The following is a 27,377-nucleotide window of genomic DNA, read 5'->3' on the forward strand; positions in this document are numbered from 1 at the left end:
GTAGAGAAGAATGCTCCAGGAACCACAAATATGTATGTTGTTTATCAAATAGGAGGCTGCCGATCACGAATAGCAAATTGCTTTGTTGTCTTAATGACCTGTATCCTTCTTTAAACTGAAAGATTCAAAGTTAACTCGTTTGAAACACTGGACACTGCACATCCTTTCCACCCTGAAACAAATTTGTGTAGAGGTAAAACAGGAGGTCCTGGAGCCGTTACTCTGTTTGACTTCCCCCACACCCTTCTGCAGGATTTCGGTGTACAGTCTGTGTATAGACTGTGGAAAATTACTGCTTTTATTCAGAACCAAGTCTGTCCCAAATGAGTCTTGCCTCATAAAAGAGATGGAACATAGCTTGCCTTTCGGAAGCCCAAGGCGTTGGCTGGTTTTGTGGACAGGATGATCTTAACTCAGAAAGAAGCGCCTCAAAGTTGCTTTCCGTAACATGGGTGCCTGTGATGTACAAACAGGCAGGAAAATGGAAAAAATAAGAACAATTCCACCCAAGTGAACAAACTGCTGTCCCATCAAAGCAAATATTAAGCGTTTCCTACAGTTGTGTGTGCAAACATTCCAATTTATAAGAAAAGATTTTCCCCAAAGGGATATGCTGACCTTTCCAAGTTGAGCTGTTCAGAAATGGGGAGGAAAAATGCAGTGCACTCAGATGCCAAGCGTTTCTGACATTTGTGGCAGAAAAAGGAAGTCTGTGATTTGCATTTATCATAGGCCCTGCCTCAGTAGTGGTTGGGTCTGATATGTTTTTCTCTTGAGGATTTTTCATTTTACAAGCCTTGGGGGGTAGTTTCTCACTTCCACAGCTCTGTGAGCACTTTTTCAAAATTCACTTATTCCCGGTCTTACCAGGCAACATGTGCACATGGAAGCAGTAACCGAGGCAATTAAACATAGTAGTGTATAGCAACCAAACCTTGAAAGAATGTGAACAAACTCCCAATTGTCCTGAACAAAAACAATAAGAAAGTCCAAATTAGAACATATTTATATCAGGTAACTATTTTTAAACCAGTGGAAGATATGCTCTGCTGTGACTACTGATTCTCCCACAATCACAATGATTGTGATAATTAATTGTTATATTCCATTAATTATATTCCAATATTCCCACAGAACTTTAAAATTCAGAAAAGGTTTAAACACTATGCAGAAGAGTTTGTGTGAAAAGACTGGAAGATTACAGTAACATTTAAGTTTTGTAAAAGATGTGTCTCTTTCAAAAAATGTTTTCAACATTAAAAACAAACAAACAAACAAAACCTCATAGACACAGACAACAGTTTAGTGGTTACCAGAGGGTAAAAGGGTAAGTGGGTGGCAGATGAAGGTAAAAGGGATCAAACATATGGTGATGGAAGGAGAACTGACTCTGGGTGGCAAACACACAATGTGATATATAGATGATGTATTACAGAATTGTACGTTTGAAACCTATATAATTTTACTAACCATTGTCACCCCCAATAAGCTTTCATTAAAAATAAATAAATAGAAACCAATACATAAGATGCATGAAAGTGAAGTTTTTGAAACAGGGACACCAGGCCTGGGGCCCTGCCATTTGTCTCCCTTGCATCCCCTGAGTGGTTCCTGTATCTCCTCTGAGAACAACTTGAAAACCAGTTCACCATAGACCAGATTCTTTGAAAACTGCCAGTTCATGTAAGATCTCCTGAGTGGTAACTCTGAGCTCACTGGAATAGACAGTGCTCTGGGTAACGGTAACAAAAAGGTTTTCTGACCTTTTATCAGAAAACTGTGTTTGCCAGTGCTGTGTTGGTTTGACCTTGAAGAGGATCTCTCACTTCAAGGACAGAGGCCGTGTAGTATCTGGGGTTATGGTGAAGTAAAATGATGACCGACAGCACGCAGCCCGGGCTCCCATAGTGAAAGCTGTTTTGAAAAGCAGAGATCATGGCTCCCGCTCCTTGAGGCTCTAGAGTTCTTCTCTATGGTGATCTTATCTGACCAGCCTTCAGGACTATGGTCTCTCTTGTTCCCCAAAAGTGTCATTTTTTTTTTTTTTTTTTTTAAGCTGAGCCATCCTGCCACCTGTTGGCAGCTCAGCTCGAGTCGGGAATCAAACTGGCAACACTCTTGAGCGAGCTTTTAACCAACTGAGCTATCCGGCCGGCCCCCCAAAAGTGTCATTTCTGATCAAAGCTATTTGAATAAAGTAAAAAAAGTAAACATTTGCCAGACTAGAACTGTTGTGGGCTGGAATACGAAAACTATTAACAATGGCAATATTTCTCTAATTTGATGGTACAGTAAGAACCTCCCTCCCTTCCTCACAATCAAATAGCTCACAGTGTTTGAAATGGTTTGGCAGCCTCCCTTTCCACAGTAAACAATAGGTGCTGACATTTTCGACTGACCTTTCATTCTTCTGAACCAGCACATTATTTCTGGCTTGTTGGTGGCATGGAGAAAATGAAAAACGAAAGCAGTATTAATCATTTCCACATCTCTCACTGCAAGCAGTATATGGAAAAAAGTTTTTCTAAATGATCACCCATGTCCTACCTGACTCCACGAGGGTTCCTTCTAATCAAGACGGATGGGCAATTATGAGTCTCCAATACACTGCAGACCTTCAAAAAGCAATGAAAAAAGCACTTGTGTACTTTAAACTTAAATAAGGGAAGTAAAATACATCTGCATTTTTATGCACATCTTATTTTACTTACCACTACAATAAAGGACACAGTCAAAATTTTTTAAAAAATTCATTCCAGGGGACACTACATCTAATGATGATGTCATTTTTCTCCATAAACTAGGTAAACGCCCATTTTATTCAGGAATAGTCAACAGGTTTGGAAATTGCAATGATATATAAATTAAGGATTCAAATTAAGGTTTGAATATTTTAACAAGTGAAACCAATTATGGGAAGAAGTTAATATCTTATAATGAGCCAAAATTGACCTAAGAATAAGAAACCATAACAATGTCTCTCAACATACCACCGACTCAAGAGTACGTCCTTTGCATTTCCTATGCATGGAGATCATTTTTTCTCCTGTGCCCATCACCCTCTCAAACCAGAACCTGAAGACATGCGTTAAGGTAACTGGACAAGGTCAGGGGCAGTTTGTGGCAGAAAGGTCTCTGAGTATAGTACTGGCCCGCACATGCATGAAACCTGTGACTTTGGCCTCATTATAGAGAGACCTTAGAAACCACAGTCCACCTAGAATGCTGATTAACCACTAATATAATCTGCTCTGCTCACAGTGCTTATTTTCCCCTTCCATTCATCCAGCACACAATCACCTTTCTAAGCTTCGGTTTCCTTGTATCTGAAATAGGGATAATGTCTACCTCACTGGTTTGTGAGGAGTCCTTGATGTAAAGACTCTCCTCAGATAGTGCTGAGCTCATAATAAATGTTAATTCTCTGATTAAACTTGCAGTTCAACTTAAAGGTGTGTAAAAATTACTATTGCAAGATCGGTCAACTCCTCCCTGTCTCCACAGAAAAGGGACTGCCAATATGAGTGCACAGCGAGATACGGGAAAAGTATGTACAGCATCACATAAGGAAGTCTGTACAGGACCTTGTAGCAACATGCATTTGTTGAGCACGTACAAAGATGCCAGGCACTGTGCTGAACACTTACAAAGTCTGTTAATCCTTAAAACCATCTCCATCTAAAAGATGTGCAAACTCAATTTGTTTAATATTGCACCATCTCTGCAGCAGCTCTGAAAACTCTGGAGAAACTCTCAAAACTGGTTATGATCAGGTTACTCTACAGGCAGAGTACCTGCATAAATAGCCACGTAAGTCCCCTGAAAGACTACTTGGGTTGGCCACCGACTTCAGTGAATATTTCTCTGCAAGGATTAGAACTGTCAGCAGCAGCTCTGCAAGGGTGGAGATCTACTGTGTGAAGAGGGGGCTCCCAGAATACATCTTTCCAGCCATAGAAAATTGAAGCTTCTGGTGAAAAAATACCTTACTGCTCTCAAAAGTTACTCTGGTTACTGAGCGTGCCCAACGGCCATGACTAAGGGGCACTGAAGATACAAGGTAGGAAGTCAAGTGAAAAAAAAAAAAAGGTTGAATACTAAAGGAGTCACGAGCTTTTGCTGTAACCTTGGAACAACCTTGGTTGTATTAAAGTGAAGTAAATTACATAAAGAAAAAAAAGCTCTTTTTGATGTTAGGAGCAACTCAAATTTTAAGTCTATGTACAATAAATGGTAAAAACAAATTATTAGTTGCTAAAATAAGCTCCTCATGGACCCACTATCTTCTCCAGCCCTTCGATTCACCTGAAAGAGGGGAGAAGCTCCTCCCTCTGAGACAATCTGTAGGCCCTGGAGCACCCCCAGCCCCCAATTTGGCTTCAGCCAGGACTATTTGCCTTGCTGTTATATTTGCTTACACACCTTAAGGATTTTCTCTAAACAAGGTGCTAAAGAGTAGGAAAATCATTTCAGTATGTTATCCCAAAGCTAAACTACATATGATTAAACAAAATGTGTATGTTACCTGCATCTGGCCCAGACCATTTATTATTGACAGAACTCAGGCTTTTTCTAACATTAGCCCTGGTTAGATTCATACTATAGTGGTCATGTGGAGTGGTGTTGGAAGCTCCACCCAGATGTGTTTCCATAGTTACCATCTTCTCAACCACCAGTCTTCACCCAGGAATACTTACTGCCCTGGCCAGAGGCAAGCTCATGTCAAAACTGAGGAATTCAGATGTTGAATTTCAACTGTCAGTTCTAATATGTCCACTCAATCAATATGCTACAAACAGCCAAGAAGCAACTCGAGGATATCCCTAGCTAAAGCTTAGAAGAGGAAATAGCTGGAAACCATGAATGTATATATAAAAAATACAAAGTACGTTTCACACGTGTTTGATTACTTATCTCGGTACATGAAATGCACAATTCAGATAATGGGTAGCACTTCACTTATTCTATCTATGCTTGCCTGTATTTCTTCTTTACTTCTACGCTTACTAATAAGCTTTCAAAACAGGTAATTCATTATTAAAATTAAGAAAACAAAAACAGAAACCATAAATTTAGAAGCTGAAAAGCCAGTTTGCTCCTGAAATGTCTATCATATGTATTTAACTCCAGGCTTCTTTTGGGACAATATACCCAATTTAATACAGGAATTTAGTTTACAAACTAGAGGTTAAAAAAATAAAATAAAAATTCCAAAACAGTTATCTATTCATCTCATGAGAAAAATCTCTTCCTAATTAACCATACAAACTATAATTTCTAACCAGTCTTTATTTCTAAATAAACAAAAAACAAAAAGCGAACAAAAAACCAAAATCTCACATACATGAAAAACATGACCAAAGCAGACTTCAATACTTGTCAGCTGTTAGGGAAAAACAGTGAAATTTATTGTACTAATGAGGAGGTTATCCTTTATGAACCCCAAATTTAGAAAATCAGGTAGCATTCCCATAACCAAAAGTGAATAAATACAAATGAGGGAAGAGAATGTACATTTATATATTAAAATTTTCAGTCTAATTCTATTTATTTGGCAATTTATTGGCAAAAACTCTCTAATAAATGTAACTGAAAATGTGGTTTGAGGCTATAAAAGGCTTTCTACTAAAGTTAAATTTCAACTGATGCCACAATCACATTTAGTCTGGAAGCTTAGGCTAAATTTAGGAAGCTCTCATTGTAATATGTCATTTTAAATATGCAATATCACTTTTATTCAAATATATTAGCAATTTTTGGCCTATAATGTATCCATGACATTTTAAAAATCCACAAAAAATGTTAATCTGGGGCAACAACTTTTAAGAAAGTAAAAACCTTTAAAAATTTTAAAGCCATAGAAAATCAGGCTGGATGTATTTCAATTGTGGAGGAAAAAATTAATAGGATGTTAAACTATTAAATCTACATTTTTTTCCCTATGAACACAGTATGTATCTTATTTCCTTAAAACTATTTTGGAGCTAGTCAACACCCAAAAATAAAAATACTATTATTCCTATCTTGGTTTATAATTAAATAAATCAATAACGTTATCTTAGCCAGTAACACAGGTAACCTGCTTTATGTCAGACATCTAAAACTGATATAGAAGTCATCTAAAACCTTTGAAATATTAGAACTGAAGGCTTTCTGCAATTGTAAATTAATGGCTTCTGGGGGAGGAGGAAAGAAGGTACTTAAAGAGGAGACCACAACATCTTAAAATCTACAACAAAAGGGAAAAACTACTGGTACTAGTTTTTAAAACTCACAAGTCATAATAATGTAAAACAAATTTGCCATTTTACCTGATTTTCAATGTTTATACATGCAATATAAATTACAAATATTTATAACATTACATCACCATCTAAAAGAAAACAAAGATGTACAAAAATCTTTATGATAAATAAAATTATTGCATTTAATTTTATTTTCTTGAAAACCAAAATCATCAAAATCCTTAAGGTACTGAACATAAACAATATCACTTCAAGTCAGAGGAAATGTATGCTAACACCAGCTTCTGACAACAAAAATGAAGTTAAAGCCCTGCAAGTTTGTCTGATTTAGGTCAGGTAACCACGGACACAAACAAATAATTAAAATTATTTATTTTATCATTATGAACATTGAAAGAAAGCATTATAGACAGCAGAGTTCTTTCCCACCATAAAATTATTTATACCCATTTATTCAGTTAGAAACAATAGCTTGAAGAGGTACTGGTATAGTCCATTTGTAATAATTTTTCTACAGCAAACAATGATCTTATGTTGGAGCATGTTGAAGAAAATACTGTCTCCGAAGTCCTTTTTGTTCTTTTGAGTCTCAATCCCTAAAAGTTCAAAGTACTTTGACAGAATCCTGGTTTCCTGAATGGCCTGATGAATGCACTGGAATCAAGCAGTGTGTTTGTACTCCATGAAAATACTCTTAGATCCATACAAATGTTGCTTGGATGTGGAGCTCATATTTCTCCTACTGGCACTATGACATTTGAAGAACATTTGTTATGAAAGTTTCACACCAATTTTGTTTTGTTCCTTCTTCATTAGTCGCTGTGCTTCCTTTTCCATTTTCTTTCTTTGTTGTTCTGCGGCTCTCTTTTCTCTGTCTGCCATCTTCTGCTGCCTGAAAAGAAACAAACGTGTATTTTTACTTTTAGAGAATACCGCACAAGTAAAATGTCAAATACATTGCGGAAAGAAAAGAGCAGTGCTTTTTTACCATCATCAAATGTAAATAAATTCTTCACTCTTTTCCTTGCTTTGAAACTTCAAAAATTTTCAAAAACAGTATTTCTTTTAATCCTTATAACATGACTTGCAAAATAAAAGAGGTATTATCTCTATTTTACAAACAAGAAAAATGAAGCACAAAAGCTAAGTGACTTGTCCAAAGTCAAGATTAAGTGGAAGGATAAGAAGCCACATCTCCTGACCCCTCTTATTCAGATTATTTCCACTAAAACGCTACTTCCATTGAGCCACATCTTCCTTTTGATTTCTCTCAGAAAAGCCTGATATTGAGGATTAAATCCCCTGTTATTGTAATAATTAAAAAAGTCAGCTTAAGGATGTCAAAAACATAGAACAAATTGCAAAAAAAAAAAAAAGAAAAGAAAGGAAATTTAAGACATACCTTCCAACTAGAAGCTAGAAATCTATTTAAGGATTACATTTGAGCAGCTCTACTAATGAGGGGCAGGATGGTGAGTATTTACTAATTACACATTGTGAAATACTTTCCTCCTCCCTAGCCCCTCCCTAACTCCACTGCTGTAGAATCACTAAACCTCTTCTTCTTTATGGATTGATTTGTGTGAGGAGTGAGAGTAGGAGCCGGGTGATGAAATAGGACCAAGGAGAGAAACCGAAGTTGGTCCTAGATTTGAAGGCTTAGGGCATGAGAAAGTGAGTTAAGAAGCATGCAAGGTTGAGGAAGGAAGCCATAGGTCACAGCTGGGCATGGCACGGGCACCACTAGATTATATACAGAAAAACTAGTGTGGATTACCTATATACGGGACAATTGCTTATAGTCAGTGAAATACACACACACACACACACACACACACACACACACACACACACACACACACATGCACACATCTCAATCATAATTATAAATGGGATGTAAGCAGCTATGAATGACCAAAATTCCAGAAAGTAAGGACTTATTTTAGGCACATTTTGACCATCACCACCAATTAACTAAAGTTTCAAAAGAATAGTTTCTAAAAATCTACTTTTCACTAGCTCTGCTGACTTAAGCAAAACTGATCATCTGCACTAGAAAGTCAAATGCCAGTGGCAAAAAGGGGGATGGGAAAATAATTAATTATAAAATGCTGGCTAGGTTACAAACAAATAAGATAATGAAGCTTTGACCTAGTTACTAGCTGAAAATATAAACATCAACAATTAATGTTGCTGGTATAAGAGGAAGCTTAGGAGATTACTACAGACAAAATATATTTCCCCTGCCCAGATACATGCCTGGAATTCCTAACGTACCCAAATCTTCTTCCTTAACAATGCTGACCATAGAAGTGGTAGGATTTTGAAGTGATGGGAAACAGGCTAGGTTAGAGGTATGGAGCACAGATACACTTTTAAATTTCTCAATGTTCTTCTGGGGCAGTAACAATGCATGGAAGCCCCATGTCTCCGGGTCTGCTTTTGCAATTTATAACATAAAGTGTGTCTATTACTGACTAATAGTCTCCTTCTCCCAAGCTGTCATATCATGTAGAACACATCAGTTTGGGTTTTGTGGTCTTATCTTGTTCAGCATACAAGAGGATATGATGGGAAAGAGAAGGTTTTGCACAGTGAATGTTCTGATACTTGTGAACTCATATACTCTACAGCACTGTCCTTTAAGATTGATAGATTCAGGATGAACAGCCCTTTCCTTCATCCCTGTGGTTAATGACACAAATAATTACTAAAATCCCAAAAATGTTCTAAAATACTCAGACTTCAATACCGGATTTATCAAAACAGAGAGTAAAAAAAATAGATGACTTATCTTTTTTGATGATTTATCCAACATAAATGTCATTTAGAATTTCAAAAATATTTCCTTTATCATTAAATAGGAACTAAATATTTTAATCCCACAACTTTACTGACTTAAAATATGACCCCATCCTGTTTAAGAAAAAAAAAAAAAAAAGTGCTGAAAAACAGAAGGACAAGACCAAAATAGAAAGTCAGCTTGACTCCCAGTTATTTAACTGCACCCTCTGCTGGTTTGTCAAGGTAATCGTAATTTATTGACAGACAGGAAAGGAAAACACAAAAATGAAATCAGTTGTTTTGGTAAGATAACCAGATAAAGGGTAATTCATTTTCTATCCCTATTTATTATAAAAACAATATTTTAAAATATAAAAAACTTGTATAGTTGTATTTTATTATTTCATATTTAAAAATGCAAAAGTAAGCTATTTGTATGTCTTAAGAAGCATTTAAAAATGCAAAAGTAATTTAGATACATTTAAACACCTGAGTTTTAATCAGTGATGATAGTCGTAAACTCTGTTAAGGTAAGTTTTCTTTTTACTCTTTGACTTAATTCAGCAGTAGCAAGAATTAAGCTTAGTGCTCAGAAAAACAAATAAATAAGAACATAACAAAGGAAAAAAAACTTGAAAAGCCCCAGGACAATATTTTCTTTTCTATAGAAAGGGCAGTACCTAACCTATGTTATCTACCTCATAGGGCTTTCAAGTGTATCCACTGAGATACACATGTAAATGTAGAATGCTATATAAGTCATTTTCATTCAAATTTGCAGAGCTGGGCACTATGCTAGACCACGGGGAAACAAAAATAAAGGTGTGATTTCTGACCTAGAGGAATACATAATGGTGGCTCACATTTTATAGTAGGACATTTCAAAAGGTAAGTATTTTACAGGGAATGAAGTATAAAGCATATCGTGCAATATAGTATACATATATGTAAGAGATCTCATTTGCCATTAATAAAATTATTATTCTGATGTTTCTATAATGTTTTACATTCTTAGTTTCTATGAGGTTTTAATTATACTAAATAGCATATGTAGTCTGAAATACAAAAAAAGTGTCCTATATTATCTAAAGTTCACATGAGAATCAAGAGAAATATAACAATTGGCAGAATAGCTTTCTTGACCTTAAATGCAGCATGAACAAATCTAGCTCTTCTACTCAGGTTGCAACATGAATATTTGTGCAAATACCTCAGGACTTCTTCTGCTTGCCAGGCTGCATCTTCTTCTTCTTCCCAGGCATTGGTATTTTCCTGCCAGGTATCTAAGTCACCTAATTCAGGCTACAATTTAAAAAAATATATATGATGACAGTAAAGAGACATCCTTTTCTCTACCACTCGGCTGTTAGGAAGGGCATCTTTTAAAACCTACCTCCACCCTCGGCACCACTGTGTCTCTCCCCTCACCTCGTCCTATACGTGGCCCAGAGGATCTGGCACCTGGTGTGCCTGGAACTGAGGGCTTTCCCGTGATGCACGCCTATCAGTACTCAACAGTCCTGGGCAGTCCAGGTTTCTTCCTATTTTGTTTTAAAGAACACTCCTTTTGTATCAACTTGTCTACTTTCGTTTGGAATGGAAGAGAACAGAACACTTCCTCTTTCTATTTCCCCCTTTTCAGTAACAGGAAGGGCTGGGGGAAAGACAAGACTGAATTAAGAGTCTGGACTACGCTCTGCTGGGAGATGAACAGAAGGACTGAAGTTTCCAATCTAGCACAGTCATCTTCATTTCAGCATAATTTATAGATTTTTCAGTGGCAGGTACTGTCTAGGTCCTAGGCAAAAATAACAAATCAGGCAAATTCTACTCTTTATCGAAGCACTTCTATATTGTGCTTCTTTTGCCTGTCCTACTTCCCTGATAACATCAGGCTGGCCACTACCTTCCACTATGCCCCAGGCCAAATCTCTACAAGTTTACTGTTTTTCCTTCCCCAAACCAGCGAAAATGCTCATTCTGGAATGTTTAATTGCACATGAAGTGATTATGTGAATAAAGTAACTGGCACCAATCTAGCAATAGATTTATTATATTCTTTTTGAGCACTTACACCTAAAAATGAAATAAAATGTGTTGAATTTTCTCCTCCCAATCATAAATGTAATACCATGCTGTTAAAAAAAAATTTTAAGTATTTCTAATTATTTCTTTAATATAATTTAATATAATAAAGACAAGAATTCCTAAATCGAAGAAGAGAAGGATTTTTAAAGCCACTGAAGCACAATACAACTGACTGTCTTGAAAAATTATACGAACTTTCCTCCCGACAGTAGATGCAAGTCTTACTTCCTTGTACCTTTGTCAATACTGGTACAATAGCCTTCTTTTTGATCTTTGCTAATTTGTTAAGATTTAAAAATGGTATCTTGTTATTTTACTTTGAATTTGAGAGCTAATAAGATCAAACATTTTTTCATGTTAGCAGATTATATTTATTTCTTATTTATCCATTATTCCACTGAGGTATTTGACTTTCAGTGTATAAACATTTACATATAAAAAGATAAAATTACTTAAGAACATAAAAAGCAATGATATCTGGGCTGGCCAAGTGGCTCAGTTGGTTAAGAGCTTGCTCAAGAGTGTGAGCTATGAGCAACAGGGTCACTGGTTTGATTCCTACATGGGCAGGTAAGCTGCGCCAGAGCTGAGCTGCCGTTGAGCTGCCAACAGGTGGCAGGATGGCTCAGCTGGTGGAAGCAGTGCTCCTAACAACAAGACTTCCTGCTTGATGGTGGGTTACGCCCGCCAGCAACTAAGACTGAACTCAGCAACTTGAGCTGAGCTGCCACCCCGATGGCTCAGTGGATAGAGCACTGCGCTCTTAACAACAAGGCTGCCGATTCAAATCCCGCATGGGATGGTGGCTACGCCCACCCGCAACTAATTGAACACAGCAGTGGGACTAGACTTGGAGCTGAGCTTGCTGCGCCCTCCACAATTAAGATTGAAGGACAACTTGACTGTTCCCCTTCCCCAACATTGTCCCCCTCCCCCAATTCCCCAATAAAAAAATCTAAAAAAAAAAATGATATCTGATCCTTCAGTAGAGATGGTCTTCTAAGTAAAAAAGTGGGAGTTGTAAAGGATAAGGTTGATAGATTTGCTACATAAAAACTAAATGCATCTGCCCATCAAAAACATCCAAACCAAATTATAAATGCCAACAACAAACTGAAAAATAGTAAACGATGACAGAAAAAAGTTAACATCCTTAGTATAGAAAGTTATCACAACAATACAAATAATAAATTTCAGGAAAAAAATGCAGCATGTGCAATTTAAAAGAAGAACCTAATTGTCGAATGGGTGGTAAAATATTTTTGGAGAGAACAAAGTACATACAGTAGGTTGCCCTTCTCTCCTAGGCAATGACCCTTTATTTTGTCTGCTTGGGAAGAAAATATGTGGAAAAAGCATTGGAGGCATTCTCCATTTACCCTATTTACCCCTTCCTTCCCAACTCTGTAAGTGGTTATATATTTACAACTTCATAATCAGGTACATTAGTGCTATAATAACTTACAATTACAGTTAGGCGGCATACATGTACTAATTCACTAGGAGGTCTGAATGACTACCAATATGGAGCACACATATATGAAATGCTTACAATTTAGAAATATAAAATTAAACATTATACATTCTGATGCTATGCTCTTTTAAAGAAGTATCTATAGTGTTATTATGCTCTCACAACACTATGTAACTGCAAAGAAGTTATCAAATTTTACAATATTTATCTGTATGATCACTTCTTTAATATTGTGTCTCCCACACAAGAATGTGTTCTTCTGAGGCCAGGATGCTGCCTGCTTTACTTACTTTCCACTACATTGCTAGCACCCAGCAAAGCTGAGTCTGGCATTAGTACGAATAGCTTTTGATCAATGAATTAAAAACATATATAAACCCAGATGCCCTAGAGAGAGGGGTTTCAAAAATGCCTATGCAGTTTAAACAAATAAAAATAATAGACAAATAGACAGATGTGGTGGTTTAAAACTATGTCTGCAAATTTTTTGTCACTCCTTTCTTTAAGAGTCGGAGCTTAATTCCTCTCCCCTATGCATATGGGCTGCATTTAATGACTAGCTTGCAATGAATAAAATAACATGGAGGTGACAGTGTGTCACTTATAGGACCAAGTCATAAACAAGCACTGTGGCTTCACCCCTGCATGCGCTCTCTCTTTTCCTCAGGGATCCCTTGTTCTGGGAAAGTGAGCAGTTACTGTTACAAGGAAGCTCAAGCAGCCCTATGGAGAACTCCGTGGCAATGAACTGAGGCTTCATACAAACAATCAGCATTAATTTGCCAGGCAGGTCCGTGAGCCACCTTCGAAATGAATCCTTCAATTCCAATCCAGCCTTCAGATGACAACAGCCCCAGCTAATGACTTGTCTGGAAATTCATTATTAACCCTGAGCCAGAGCCACCCAGTTTAAGTCACCCCTGGATTCCTGATTCACAGAAATAGTAATTGGTAAAAAATGTTTATTATTTTAAGCCACTAAGTGTGGGGTTGTTATAAAACAATAGATGACTCATGTAATCAATTAATCGATAATTAATCAATCAGAGCATGTTTAAGCATAGGTCTGGAAAAGGGTCTGGACACTGGTGTTTCGAAAAGTTCAAAGGGGATTCTGATACACTTCCAAGGTTGAGAACCATAGTTATATACTTTTCTCACTACTTTTGTCTTTAAAGGTGCTTCATTTAAGTCAAACCCATTTTAAGTCAAATCACACTTAAATTATAAATACATCTAGTAGGAAACCAAGGTTAAATTTTAGTGGTGATCTCTTTAAAGGTCATATTTTCAAATAACATTTTGTTTCTTTTAATGTGTACAATGGGACTCTGATGTTTGCATCTTATGTAATTACAATTTCATAAAAGGACAGGGTTAGTAAAATTATACATTAACCTCTCTCAATCTGTTAAACCTGTTTCAAAGTCACAAAAATACAAATACTAAGTTCAATCTATTTCGATTTTTTTTCTTCTTTAAAGAAAACAGAAAAAAAAAACAAGCCCTTGCCTAGATATCATTAATGTACTTACCGATTGATGAATAAAAGGCATATCTTGTGTAGCTGCTAATCTACTAGAGAAACCTGTGCTTCCATCTGGGATGCCAAAATTTAATGGTTCTCTCTTCTTAATAATGATCTGCAAGAGTAAATGAAAATAGAATTGTAGAAATATTTTACATATCACTATAAAAATAGACAAAATAATTAACTGATTAAAGCATTTTACAATTATTTAAAATATGCTCTGCTGTTCCTCTTTTAAAATTTACAAATGTAAAAATTTTTTTAAATGGTCTATAAAAAGTACCAAAATTCCCAGGCAACTGTCACACAAATCAGTTTTGTACCAAGAAACACTGTATTTCACTTTAAAAACATAATAATAAATTTTCCTCTTCCTCCTTCCTCTTTCCCTACTCTCCCTAGACCCCCCAAATGTAATTAGGAACATTGTCACGGTATTAAATAAGAACATGTATCACGTCCAATCACAAGTATAACCAGGTCTCAAGCATGTGGCTATCTATGAATACATTAACTCTTTCAGGCCAATGGCATTAGTTTTGTAGCTTAAAAGCACTTTTATTCTAATTAATTTATTAAGGTACTACCATAATTTACTGGTCCTATTAAGAGCAGCAATATATTTCCACAATAAAAGGTATTCATCTACTAAGAAACTCAGTTAAACTCCTTGAAAAATACACAACTTAATGCTTTTCGGCACTGAGACTCTGAACTTAACAAAAACAATTATGATTACAGAATGTAAATGTTATTGGCCTTAAAAATGTAAAACTTTATAAATGTATAGCTGAAACTGGGTGAAAGGTAGAAGAGGCTGAGAAACCCTATTAGAGACCGTGGAATAAACAATGTCCTCATTTTATAAAGTGTTTCTCAGAGACTTGCATCAGTTTGAAAATGGTTACAAACAATGGAAAGCACGTATCAGTTTGTAGACATCACTAAACCGTGAACTCTTTAAAGGTTAAAACTATATTTTATTCAGCTTAGTCTCCACAGCAGACACTGGAGTCTAGACTCTGATATATAGAATTTCAATAAACGCTTAGATATTATTTTAAAAGGGGTACAAATTCCTAGATTTATGTCTAGGTCACTTGAATACCTAAACTTCATCTTTAACATGACACACAACAAATTAATAATTAGAAATAGGCTTTCTAACAAATACTAATTATACTAACTTTAACTATGGAAATCATAAAGTCAGTTTAATAGTTTAATCTCTAAAAGCACAAATATTTAACATACTTTCTGAGTTTTCCTTATAGTTGGTGTCATGTCCTTAAAATAGTCAGGTTCCAGTTGTTCCAAAGCATTTTCTTGTGTTGCCACATTCCCATTCCCTCCTTCAATCTTTATACTTGTGGGTGCATCTTCATCCCAGGAAGTCCACTCTTCAACATCTGTCTAAATTTAATCAATCAATATTGTCAGCCACAAAGGCAGAACCTAATTAACATCTCATTCATCATTTATTAGAAAAATAGACTTTCTAAAACATTAGTTTTCAAACTTTTTTGACCAATAGGAAAATATAAATTTTGTATCACATACTGGATCACAAAACTGGATCAAAAGTTTTAAAAAATACTTTTACTATGAGTTAGACATTCTGTTCTATCCATTAAAAGAACAAAAAACAGAATAGAACAAAACAAATGCTTTGAAAATTGAACAGACTTTAGAACTACAGCCCACAGAGGAGGTTTGGAACTTGCAACCTAAGCCTAACCAGGTTGATTGCCTGATAAAATAAAGAACATCAACATTCTTAATAGGATTTAAATAAGATAAGAGTCTCAAACATATTCAAAATGTCCATTAAAATAACTTGAAATTACTCAACTCATAAAGAATCAAGAAATCTCAACTCAAATGGAAAAAGTCAATCAGCAGATGCCAACCCCAAGGTGACATAAATGTTGGCATTATCTAAGACTTTAAAGTAATTATTATAAAAGGTTCCAACAAGCAACAGTAAACTCTTGAAACCAACAGGAAAAACCAGAAAATTATGGCAAAAAAGAAAATAAAATAAAGGACCAAATAAAAATTTTAGACTAAAATTATTTAACAATAAAAGTTCAGACCCTGATCACCAAATTAATTTTGTGACATGTTAATGATCTGAAATCCTGTTTGAAAAATATGGTTCTGGAACACTTACTGAAACCTTAAAAAAAAATTACCTGTTTAGGAACTGATGAATAATCAACTATGGTTGGCAAAGTTATTTGGTCTCCACTTAACTTCCGTCCTCTGCCAGATCTGAAAGAAAAATAAAATAATTTATTTCAAAAACTACCAAAAGAAGCATAAAAGCACTATGGAAAGTAACTTAAGGTTTATAAAAGAAGATCCTTTTCAACTTTAGAATTATTTAATAATTAACAGTTGCTCATTAAGATATGAAATGCAAAGGCATGTAACAGGTATCTTTTAAATGCTTTTAAAATCTTGGAACAGACAACATACCTGCTTTTTGGTTTCGGACTCAAAATTATAGAGAAACTCAGGACTAATATAAAGCCAAAAATAAAAATGCAAAATGGTTTCAAGCAATGCTCCTTATACGACTGAGTTCTGTATTTGAAGCTCTGGGACTCATGTGTTGTTTTAACCAGATTGGCTTGGATTTTGTTTGTTCTGCGTATTTGGTTTCTTAGTAAGATTACCTATTAAACCAATAAAGTGTTTGAAAATCATTGTATTGAACTAAACTGTAACTGATAAATTTTAAGGATTAGTAGGAAAAGTGTTATTTTAAACAAGATAGATATTATAACTCAGTTGTTAAAAGCATGGGTTATGGGGGCCAGCTGAGTGGCTCCTTGGTTAAGAAAGAGTTGGCTTTGGAGCACGAGCTCTGAGCAGCAAGGCCACTGGTTCGGATCCCACATGGGCCAGTGATGCTGCACCCTCTACAGCTAAGATGGTGAACAACAGCTCGACCTGGAGCTGGGCTGCCGTGAGTCGCCAGCAACGGCGTAGGCTGCAGCGGGGCTGGAGTGGGCTGCCGTGAAACTACCGTGAGCGGCCGGCAGGTGGCATGAGCTGCCATGAGCTGCTGTCCAATGGCCGGCGACCGATATGCCTCAGCCGGGAAGAGCGCAATGATCACAACACCAACATGGGCCAGTGAAGTGACGTCCTCCATAACTAGACTGAAGAACAAAAGGAAAGCAACTTGTCTGTTCCCCTTCCCTGATTCCCCAATGCTGTTCCCTCCCCCAATTCCCCAATAAGAAAAAAAAAACATGGGCTATGGAATCTGTGTAAACTATGGTTTTCAATGTCAATGTCATTTCTATAATTATAAGTCTAATTAGAATTACCTAACCTTCTAGCCTCATATCCTCATCTGTAAAAAGGAGGTATTCAAAACTACTTTTGTAGGGTTGTTGTAAGGATTTAATTACGTGACATGTGTAAAGCAGCTAGACATTAGACAGTGCATGCTATATTACAAGATGTTAAAAAAAGGTAGTGATTATAAATGATCAGTCACTTGCTTAACTACAAAAATCTATAAAGCATCTACTTAGAGCTAATTAGTAAAGTCAGCTATTTTTAATTACAAGATTAGAAATCATACTTTATTTGTTTAAACAATACATTGAAAAGTAATAGTCAACTATTAAATTTATGATATAAACCTGATATTTTCAAATAAATGATCCAGGTTCCTTCTGACACTTAAGAAAAGCTTATTGTGACAACAGAAATGTCCTTAATATTTTTAAAGTCAAATGCAATTTTTTATACGACAAGTAATCTATATTCAATAGAAGTTTTAGAAAATACAGATTGAAAGAGAAAAACACCTGTAATTTTCACCGTTAACTCTACTTTTAAAACAAAATTTTTTTTAATTCAATTTAATGGGGTGACAATGGTTAATAAAATTACATATGTGTCAAGTGTACATTTCTACAATACATCATCTATATATCACATTGTGTGCTCACAACTACTTCTTTTAACCTCTGGCTTTCTGGCAATTAATATCCATTCTTATCCAGTTTTACCTAGTGAATTTTTGGCCATTGTTCTCATGCTCTGAATGATTTTGAGCACTTAGTTTACTTTTTTCCCTACTTCCCAAATCCTGTTTTCTTCCTGGATGATTTCAACAATCACCTAAATTTACCATTTCTTTCTTGGCCTCTCCTTTCCCCACAATCATCTACACTCATTACCATTGCCATATCCTAGACCGCCTTTTTGATATTCCAGACCACTCGATTTCTAACAACCAATTCACTGCCATTTAATCCTCAGTTTTAGTAGCTATAAAATGGCCATTTTGCCACAGAATACATTTTCTTGCCTCCCTTGCAGCTAGATGGCCACATAAGACTAATTCTGGATAGCAAGCTGAGACCAGAATTGTTCTGTGCAACTTCTAAATCATGTCCACTAAAAAGAGAGCTGATTGCCCTCCAATTCCTCTTTTACTTTACCCTCCACATAGTGCGTCAGAATTTTTTCACAGTACCCCTAGGCCAAAAGTAATACTCAACAGTTCCATTAAGAAGTTAGGCCCCAACAATTTCATGCTATGTATGTCCTAACCGCTTAGTGGCCGTTTGAAAAAAAATAACACATACAGTATTAAAGAAAAAATAATATTATTACTTCATTCTTAAGTAACCCCAATTAGTTACTAAAGGAATGTGCATGTTATTGGACACTATACAGCCTCTCAAGCCCTGGAATCAGACTGGATACCACCACCCTCATTTTCTGTTCCATATTAATTTTACTTTAGTATTTGCTTTTAATTGCAAACTAAAAACCTAGCTTTGCAAAGACAGGCCACCTAAAAATATGAGTAAACTAAAACTTATCTCAAACATTCAAGAACATCATCAAATGTAATACTGCAGGATCTGAAGTTGCAAATGTGAACTACCTTGAGCCAGTAGTTTGTGTATCGTTTACAAGATGTTGACTGTCATAGTCAGTGTGTTTTGCTGGAAAATTAAAACTATCCTATGGCACGCCTATGAGTTTATTGCAAAGCCCCGAAGTGCCTTAGCACACAGTTTAGGAACAGTATAGCTTTTGGGTATGGAAATAAGACATACAGAAGGAATTTCAGTCTCTGGATGACTTACTGAAGCAGGATGACCTATTTACCCCAGGCTACCTGGGCATTCTGGAGTATTAAGAGACTAAAAAAAAAAAAAAAAAAAATTTGTGTTTCTCTGTTAAATGTTTTCAAAATATAAAAATAACATTCATATTATAGTCTATAAAGAAATACCTATGCCTAATTCCACCTAAGCATCTTAAAACATTCTGATAATGAAACAGTTATGCACATAAAAACTCTCTAATGACTACAGTAATAAAAGGTGGTTTATCTCTGAAATTCTATACTACCAAAAATGTTATTTTAATGTAAGATACAAAAATTTGAAAGAACAAATAGAACTGAATCTCTACTATCTAGGTCTGAAGTAGAGAAAAAATATTTTAAAAATACTAGAGATTAGTGAATGAATACTGCAATCAAGATTTTTAGTTTAAATATAGTCTGTCCTTCTGTTTTATAGTTATGAAGGTATCCAAAACTAGGAAGAAGATAAACATGTCAGTGTGAACATAAAATTTGCTTACCTGCATATTAATTTCTTTAGGAATGAGAATATTGTTGCTAAGCAGGTACAAACTTTAAATAACCGAAACTGTGTGATAGCCATGGTGGGAATCAAAACCTGTGGGGAAAAACACAAAAATAAGTACATTAAATTGATTTCACAAGCTATACTCCCGTTCTGAATTCAACCTGAAAAGTCCTATGATAAGCTGTGAAAATCAGACATATTTTTTACTTTTCTTTATAAATCACAAATATAACAGTAAGCTTAAAATTAAAATGTAAATCATGGGAGGTCCAACATGGCAAAGGCATAGGAGGGCACTGAACTCACTCTCTCTCATAAGCAAACTCAAATATACACGTATATAGACAACAATTACTCCTGAGAGACAATGAGGGCTAAAGGAACATAGTATTGAAAGCCCTGGTCATAGTAATCAGACAATAGAAATAAAAGGCATCCAAATCAGAAAGGAAGAAGTAAAACTCACATTATTTATAGATGACATGATACTATATATAGAAAACCCTAAAGACTCTTCCAAATGTAATTCACCATATTAACAAGCTAAATAAAAAGAAAAACCCTATCCTCATCTCAGTAGAAAAAGAAAAAGGATTTCACAAAACCTAAAATCTATCCCTGATAAAAACTCACAACCAACTAGGAATAGAAGGGAACTTTCTCAACCTGATCAAGAACATCTATAAAAAACCTATAGTAATACGAGACTTAATGGTGAAAACTGGACAATTCCCACCTAAGATTATGAACAACACAAGCATGTCTGCTTCCACAGCTTCTATTCAACACTCTAGTGGAGGTTCTGGGCAGTGCAATCAAGAAAGAAAAGGAAATAAAAAGCATGCAGATTGGAAAGGAAGTAAAACTGTGTTTGTGTATGTAGAAAACTCAATGCACTCTACAATCAACTGTATTTTTATATGTTTGCAACAATCACACATTGAAATTTAAAGTAACGTTTATAAGAGCACAAAAATAATGATATACTTAGAGGCAGATCTGCTGAAAGCCTTGTATACTGAAGACTATAAAATATTGCTGAAATTTAAAAGACCTGAATTAATTTAAAGAGATCGTTCAGGGTTCAACAACTCAATATTGTGAAGATATCAAGTCTCCCTATAAATTGAACTACAGATTCTACGCAATCTCAATCAAAATCTCAGCAGGCTTCTTCCCTCTAAAACTTGACAAGCTAATTCTAAAATTCATATGGAAATTCAAAAGACTTGTAACAGACAAAACAACGTTGAAAAAGAACAAAGAAGAAGGGCTAATACTATCTCATTTCAAGGCTTGTTATAAAGCTACAGTAATCAAAATGGCATAGTACTGGAAGTAAGAATGACAAATAAATCAATGGAACAGAATGGAAGGTGCAGAAATAGACCTCCATACAAACAGGCAACTGAAATTTGACAAAGATGTGAAGGCAGTTCAGTGGAGAAAGGACAGTCTTTTTGACAAATAGCTCTGGAAAAATTAGATATTCATATGCAAAAAAAAAAAGGAAAACCTTAAATCTGTATCTCATGCCACTTACAAAAAGGATCCAAAATGTATCATAGACTTAAATGTAAAACATAAAACTACAAAACTTCTAGGAAAAACAGAAATAGGACAAAACCTTTGTGACCCTGGGTTAGGCAAAGTTTTTTAGGTATGACACCAGAAGTACAATCCATAAAAGAAAAACTGATAATTAGGCTTCATCAAAATAAAAAACTTCTGGGGTAACCGGTTAGCTCAGGTGGTTAGAGAGCAGGTTCATAGCATCAGGGCTGCCAGTTCGATTCCCACATCTAGATTTCCACAATTAGGTTGAAGACAATTCATTGACTTGGAGCCAATGGGTCCTGGAAAAACGCCCTCCACGACTAGATTAAAACAACTACTTGACTTGGAGCTGATGGGTCCTGGAGTGACACACTGTTCCCCAATAAAATCTCTTAAAAAGAAAAAATTAAAAACTTCTACCATTCAAAAACAATTAAGAGAATGAAAAGACAAGCCACAGATTGAGAGAAAATTTTTGCAAAGCATATAACTGATAAAGGACTCGCATCCAGAATATGTAAGAACTTCTCAAAACTCAGTAAGAAAACAAATAACCTAATTAAAAATGGGCAATAGGTGTGCATAGACACTTCACCAAAGAAGACACACCAGGGGTGCCAAAAAATGTATCAACATGACTTGTAATCATCTTTTGTTATCGGTATCTATTATTACAATTTTAATACAGCTGTTTCCTTTCTTAAAATGTGTATACATTTTATGGTACCCTCTGGACAATGGTAAATAAGTACATAAAACGATGGTCTACATCATTAATCAGAGAAATGCAAATTAAAACCACAGTTAAAAACCATTACACACCTATTAGAATGATTCAAATGAAAGATAATGACCATACTAAGTACCAGTGAGGATGCAGAGCAACTATAACTTTCAAACACTGGTAGTAGGGACGTAAAATGGTATAGCCATTTTGGAAAACAGTTGGTGGTTTCTTACAAAGTTAAACAAACATGTACCATATGACCCAGCCATTCTATTCCTAGGAATTTACCTTAGATAAATAAAACATTACCCATAGAAAAACTTGTTATACTTGAATACATTTATTTTTAATAGCTCCAAACTGGAAACAACCCAAATATACATCAACTGGTGAACAGATAAACAAATTGTGGTATAAACAGACAATAGACTACTACTCAACAATAAAAAGGAATTAAATTACTACAGTAAACAACAGCATGGCTATACGTCAAAATAATTATGCTGAATGAAAGAAGTCAGACAAAAAAGTATAGTGTATGATTCCATATATTTTTTAAAACGCTACAAAATACACACAAATCTATACTTACAGATAGTAGGTCAGCGGTGCCTTGGGAATGGGGTAGGGAAGGGTGGGGAAGGATGAATTATAAGAGGCATGAGTCAACTTTTGGAGCTAATGGATAAACTTACTATTTTGTTTATGGTGATGGTTTCGTAAGTGTGTCAAACTGATCAAATGGTACATTTTAAATATGTGCAGTTTATTATATGTCAATATAGCTCAAAAGTCTATTTAAAAGAATCTATGCTAATAAGACATTGTTTAGCAATATTATACCACTTAGGGAAGTTTTCAAATTCTGAATAGAATCTTAAAAGAAGTCATTGTACCATCATTTTGTATTGATTATACGTAACTCTTTCTGAAGAGCCAACTTCCATTAATATTTAAGGACTGGCGAGAAGGGTGGGTCTCAGGATATACAGTAGTCTCCCCTTATCTATGGTTTTGCTTTCCGCAGTTTCAGTTACTCGCAGTAACTGATATTACCAGTAATAAATGGAAAATTACAGAAAAAAAAATTCCTAAGTTTTAACTTGCACACCGTTGTGAGTAGCATAATGAAATCTCGTGCCACTCATGCCATCGCACCCGGGGATGAATCATCCCTTTGTCTAGCGTATCCACACTGTATACGCTATGCTACCTGCCTGTTAGTCACTTAGTAGCTGTCTGGGTTATCAGATCCACTATCCTGGCATCGAAGTGCTTGAGTTCAAGTAGCCTTTATTTGACTTAATGCCACATTCACGTAACTTTTATTGCAGTGTATTGTTATAACTTCTATTTTGCTATTAGTTATTAATTTCTACTGTGCATAATTTATAAATTAAACTTTACCATAGACTTTACGTACGGGAAAAAACCATAGTATATATAGAGTTCTGTGCCATCTGCACGGTTTTAGGCATCCACTGCGGGTCTTGAAAAGTATCCCCTGTGGATAAGGGGGGACTGCTGTATATGAATGAAGAGTGAAGAATAAATTTCATATGCAGTCTTGGTAACCATGATCACTTTGCCACAAATATTGTTTGTCATTGTTCAATAAACATTTTCTAACTTGAATGACTTCAATGGTAACTGGAAACAAAATTTCTAGTTATTCTATCAGAAAAACAGAAAGTGGAACTATTATTGACAACACAATAGCATTCTCTCCCTAGCAATTACGAATGTTCTCATTTTAAGGAAAATTTGCTTTTATGATTAATAAAAGAAAGGAACCAATATTCATTGACCAGCTACTGTGTGCCAAGCTTTATCTAAATATTATCTCACTTAACACATAAATCCATCTTATGAGATAGATATTATTGTTCTCATTTCATACAACTGAAGCAAAAAGTAAGCACATTTCCATGTTCCCACACCCAGTGACTTAGATTCAAACCTAGGTCTATTTAATTCAAAAGCCAAGAATAATACCTCACTAACAATAAATATTCTTAGTAATTCAGTGATGACATTGTAATTTCCAAGATTAATTTTCCAACCAGCTGCACTGAAATGGGGTAACTGCAATGAAGTTAACTATCAAGCAACACTTGATTTTATCAATTATACTGATTTGCAGGCAGGAATGTTCTCTGGGATCCATATTTATTTAATGTTCCAATTCAATTCAATGAATATATACCTATATAATATATATAGGTATGTATATGTATGTATATAGAGGGTGCTAAAAAAAAGTATACGTATTTTTAAAAAGGAAAAGAAACTGTATTAAATTGTAATACTTGATATATACTGATAACAAAAGGAATATAAGTCATGTGTATACATTTTTTTGGTACCCCCAGTATGTATATGTATATATATATATATATGCACATACATACATATATATGTGTATGCATGTATGTATGTATATTCAGCACCTATTATGTAACAGATTCTACTATGAATGATGGGAGACACTACTGACCAAGTACAAAGAAACTCTGTGTTCACTGCTCAATTGTCACCAGCAAGGGACAACCGACGCAGGCCCCCCCCCCCATCAGTCTAGCTCAGTTTAGAATTTCTAGGCCTTGGCCAATGCCAAGCGCACAATAGTAGGTGATTCAAATATCTGTTGAATGAAGGGAAATTAACATTCCTTCAGCACTCAGTATGTTCAAGGTATAGTACAACACAGTGCATGTTCTATGGCCTCATTGGAATCCTAAGAACAAACAAAGGAGGTAAGTTTCACTACTCCCTTTTAACAGATGAGGCTGACAATGACATTCAAAGAGACTGACCCCTAAGCTCAGTCTCTTCCCACATCATATCCCATTTGAGAAACCTTTAATTTTATACTCATTTTGATTTTTTAAATGCCCTTTGGATAGATCATCAACTTGACAAGCATGCATCTTAGGTTAATTTGCACTTTGGTTGCTTCTACTTTCTACAGCTGAGAAATGCTAACATAACCTAATTTTAAAATTAAAATGCCCTTAAAAATTACTAGGAAAATACAAAAACTTGAAATACAGCAGAATACGTTTCAGACCCATGAAGCAACCAATCTTCAGGGCTTTTGGAGAAATGACAGCTCCAGGAAAGCAATAAGAATGACACCTCAGCTATGTCAAGCGAGAGAGATTCACCCACAATTTTAAAAAAGAATTCTGCATTAGAAACTTAAAGATTAAATGTTAACTTTCCTCCTGGTAATTCCACTTAACTTCTGGGGAGGTCCGTTGAGTCACTGTACTACAATTTGTTAAACAAGCCAAGCCAAAACCTGCGTTGGTACACACTGGAGTAAAAAAGTCATCAACTGCTATATTTCTATACATTTCGAATTGCTTAATACCAAAATCTGAAAAACTCTCTGGAGTAGGATAAGAACTATTGCAAGGCTCCAAAATAAAATTTACCTAGACTCACTTAAATTTCAAAAACCAAAGCTCAGCAGCGGTAAGAGAAGGGGGACTAGAAATAGAACGTGGCAATGGTTCTGAGTCGAACACTGTGCCATCCTGGCAACTCCAAGGCAGGCCCTCCAATATGGGACACCAGTAAGACTCGTGCAAAGGCACAGTAAGGTCTCCGGAATGACTCAAAAGGGAGTTTCATTATAGAATGCTTTACAACTTCAGATTACCCACCTGAAACTGATGAAACACAAGATCATACCCACTGTACGGATGAGAGAAACGACAAGAGCGTTTCCAGGTTACCCCATCTGACGCCATGAGCACGGCGTTTTGTGAAACGCTCTAAATTACTGGAAGTGTGTGCCGCGTGGGCTGGGATTTGGATTTTGGAAAAATCTGTCTGGGAAGGAGCAAGGTCTGTAGAGGAAGGGCAGAGAGGTCGGGCAAATTTCCCCGCGGAGGGCGAATATGGGGTTCCGGGGTTTTTCGGGCCGGTGGCCCACGGGCCGACCTCCGGCGGGTGAGCGCAGCATGGTGAGGGCAGCACGCCAGCGGCCTCCTCCTTGTCACCGTTCCCCCCCAGAGGTCACCCTGACCCGGAAACAATACCCCAGAATGGCAGTCGACCATGGGGGGGAAACCATCTGGAAGGGCGAAAAGGAAGGTGAGAGGGCGGGAAGTGCAGGGCGAAGACGAAGGCTGACCAGAGAAGGGCAGATGACACCCTAAGGCTGGGGGTGGGCTCGGGGTGGGGGTGGGGGAGGGAAGCCCATCGCGGGCGCGCGCGAGCCGCACACACTCACCTGCCCCTCCCCCTCCCCGCCCGCCGGGCAGAGGCTCCGAGCTGCTGCGGGCCACGCGCGCGCACGCGGCGCGCGCACGCGCGCTGCCGGTCGCTTCTTCGAGCTCGCGCTCGGCCCGTTCAGTCCCAACCCCGCTCATTCAAAGCCGGGCGCGCGCTCCGTCGCAGGCGCCGTTGACGCCGCGCAGCAGCCATGGCCTCCCCCTCTTCTGGAAACCCTGCCCCCGCTCCCCCTCCTTCGGCCTACTTGAACGCGGCTCTTGGTTGTCTCCAGGCCCTCACTTCTGCACCCCGCCCCATGTCCTGTCTGGCCCAATAGGCGAGAGGCTTCGTAGGGGCTGCGAGCCAATGAGAGCTGGAGGGGCGGGGCGAGCCGCGGCAGGCGCGGCTGCGGCTGCGGCTGCGGCTAGGTCTGGAGTTAGGTTTTTTGTGACTGTTGCTGTCAGTAAGGACTGTTCCTTCGGGGAGCGTCGGAGTTGGTTCCGTGTGGCCCTGCTTTCTATACAGAGGGCCTTCGCTCCAGCCATGTTCCTTAACGCTCCACCCACAAAGTCTCCCTACCACTAGGGACCAAAGGAAAGCAGTGTTTAGATTGCAAAAAATGAGGGAACGCCCGCTGTCTCGGGGTGTTTTAAATGTGGGTAGGCCAGATCTCAGTCATTCTGCCTCCTAAAGGGTGCGAAATGCTGAGTTGAATTTAGGACGTAGCCTCCTCCAAGTAATTTTTTATTGAATTTGCTTTAACTGGAAGTTAAAAAGTGGCACTTCACCTTGTCCTTGCACATTTGCCCTTCGCCTGCAGCCCGGGCTAGTCATTCTCCCAAACTAAGGTGTTCTTTTTTTCTGTGGTTCTTTTAGAAGCCTGATTGTTTTTTTCTGTTTTATCCCTACGTGCTATTGAAAGACTAGGGCTCTTTGGTATTGTGGGCGAGGGGCCCTCAGGAAACTATCTGCTCCAGAGCTGGCAAAGCAACTGATAAGGGAAGACAAAAGTTAATATGGTCACAGACTAAAAGCAGTTCATGCAAATATTCCTCAACCAGCACTTTCTGCGTTTTGGGGTTTTTTTTTTTTACTACAACCACCTTTG

General features: G+C 36.8%; 1 protein-coding gene across 2 annotated transcripts; it reads right to left on the bottom strand.

Annotated features, from left to right (window-relative positions):
- Positions 1–5,373: 5,373 nt before the first annotated feature.
- On the bottom strand, positions 5,374–26,527 carry EBAG9 (estrogen receptor binding site associated antigen 9). Of its 2 annotated transcripts, none has more exons than XM_019628461.1 (7): positions 26,289–26,527; positions 19,754–19,851; positions 16,318–16,396; positions 15,377–15,535; positions 14,127–14,234; positions 10,240–10,331; positions 5,374–7,137 (listed from the first exon to the last, which is right to left on the bottom strand). In XM_019628461.1, the coding sequence occupies exons 2-7, from the start codon at positions 19,834–19,836 to the stop codon at positions 7,017–7,019; spliced, it is 642 nt and encodes a 213-aa protein (XP_019484006.1). In that variant the 5' UTR covers positions 19,837–19,851; positions 26,289–26,527; the 3' UTR covers positions 5,374–7,016. The 2 variants fall into 2 exon arrangements, with proteins under 2 accessions (XP_019484006.1, XP_019484005.1); XM_019628460.1 differs by lacking the exon at positions 26,289–26,527 and adding an exon at positions 25,717–25,947.
- Between the last annotated feature and the right edge of the window lie 850 nt (positions 26,528–27,377).

This window comes from Hipposideros armiger, unplaced genomic scaffold (genome assembly GCF_001890085.2).
Source record: "Hipposideros armiger isolate ML-2016 unplaced genomic scaffold, ASM189008v1 scaffold_792, whole genome shotgun sequence".
Taxonomy (NCBI): Eukaryota; Metazoa; Chordata; class Mammalia; order Chiroptera; family Hipposideridae; genus Hipposideros; species Hipposideros armiger.

Coding starts and splice junctions, on each gene's coding strand:
- EBAG9 (XM_019628460.1), bottom strand. CDS start 25,803: ATGGCGTCAGATGGGGTAACCTGGAAACGCTCTTGTCGTTTCTCTCAT. Junction 15,536..16,317: donor ATTCATCAGTTCCTAAACAG/GTAATTTTTTTT, acceptor GATTAAATTTAG/ACAGATGTTGAAGAGTGGAC. Junction 7,138..10,239: donor CAAGCAGAAGAAGTCCTGAG/GTATTTGCACAA, acceptor GTTTCTTTTCAG/GCAGCAGAAGATGGCAGACA.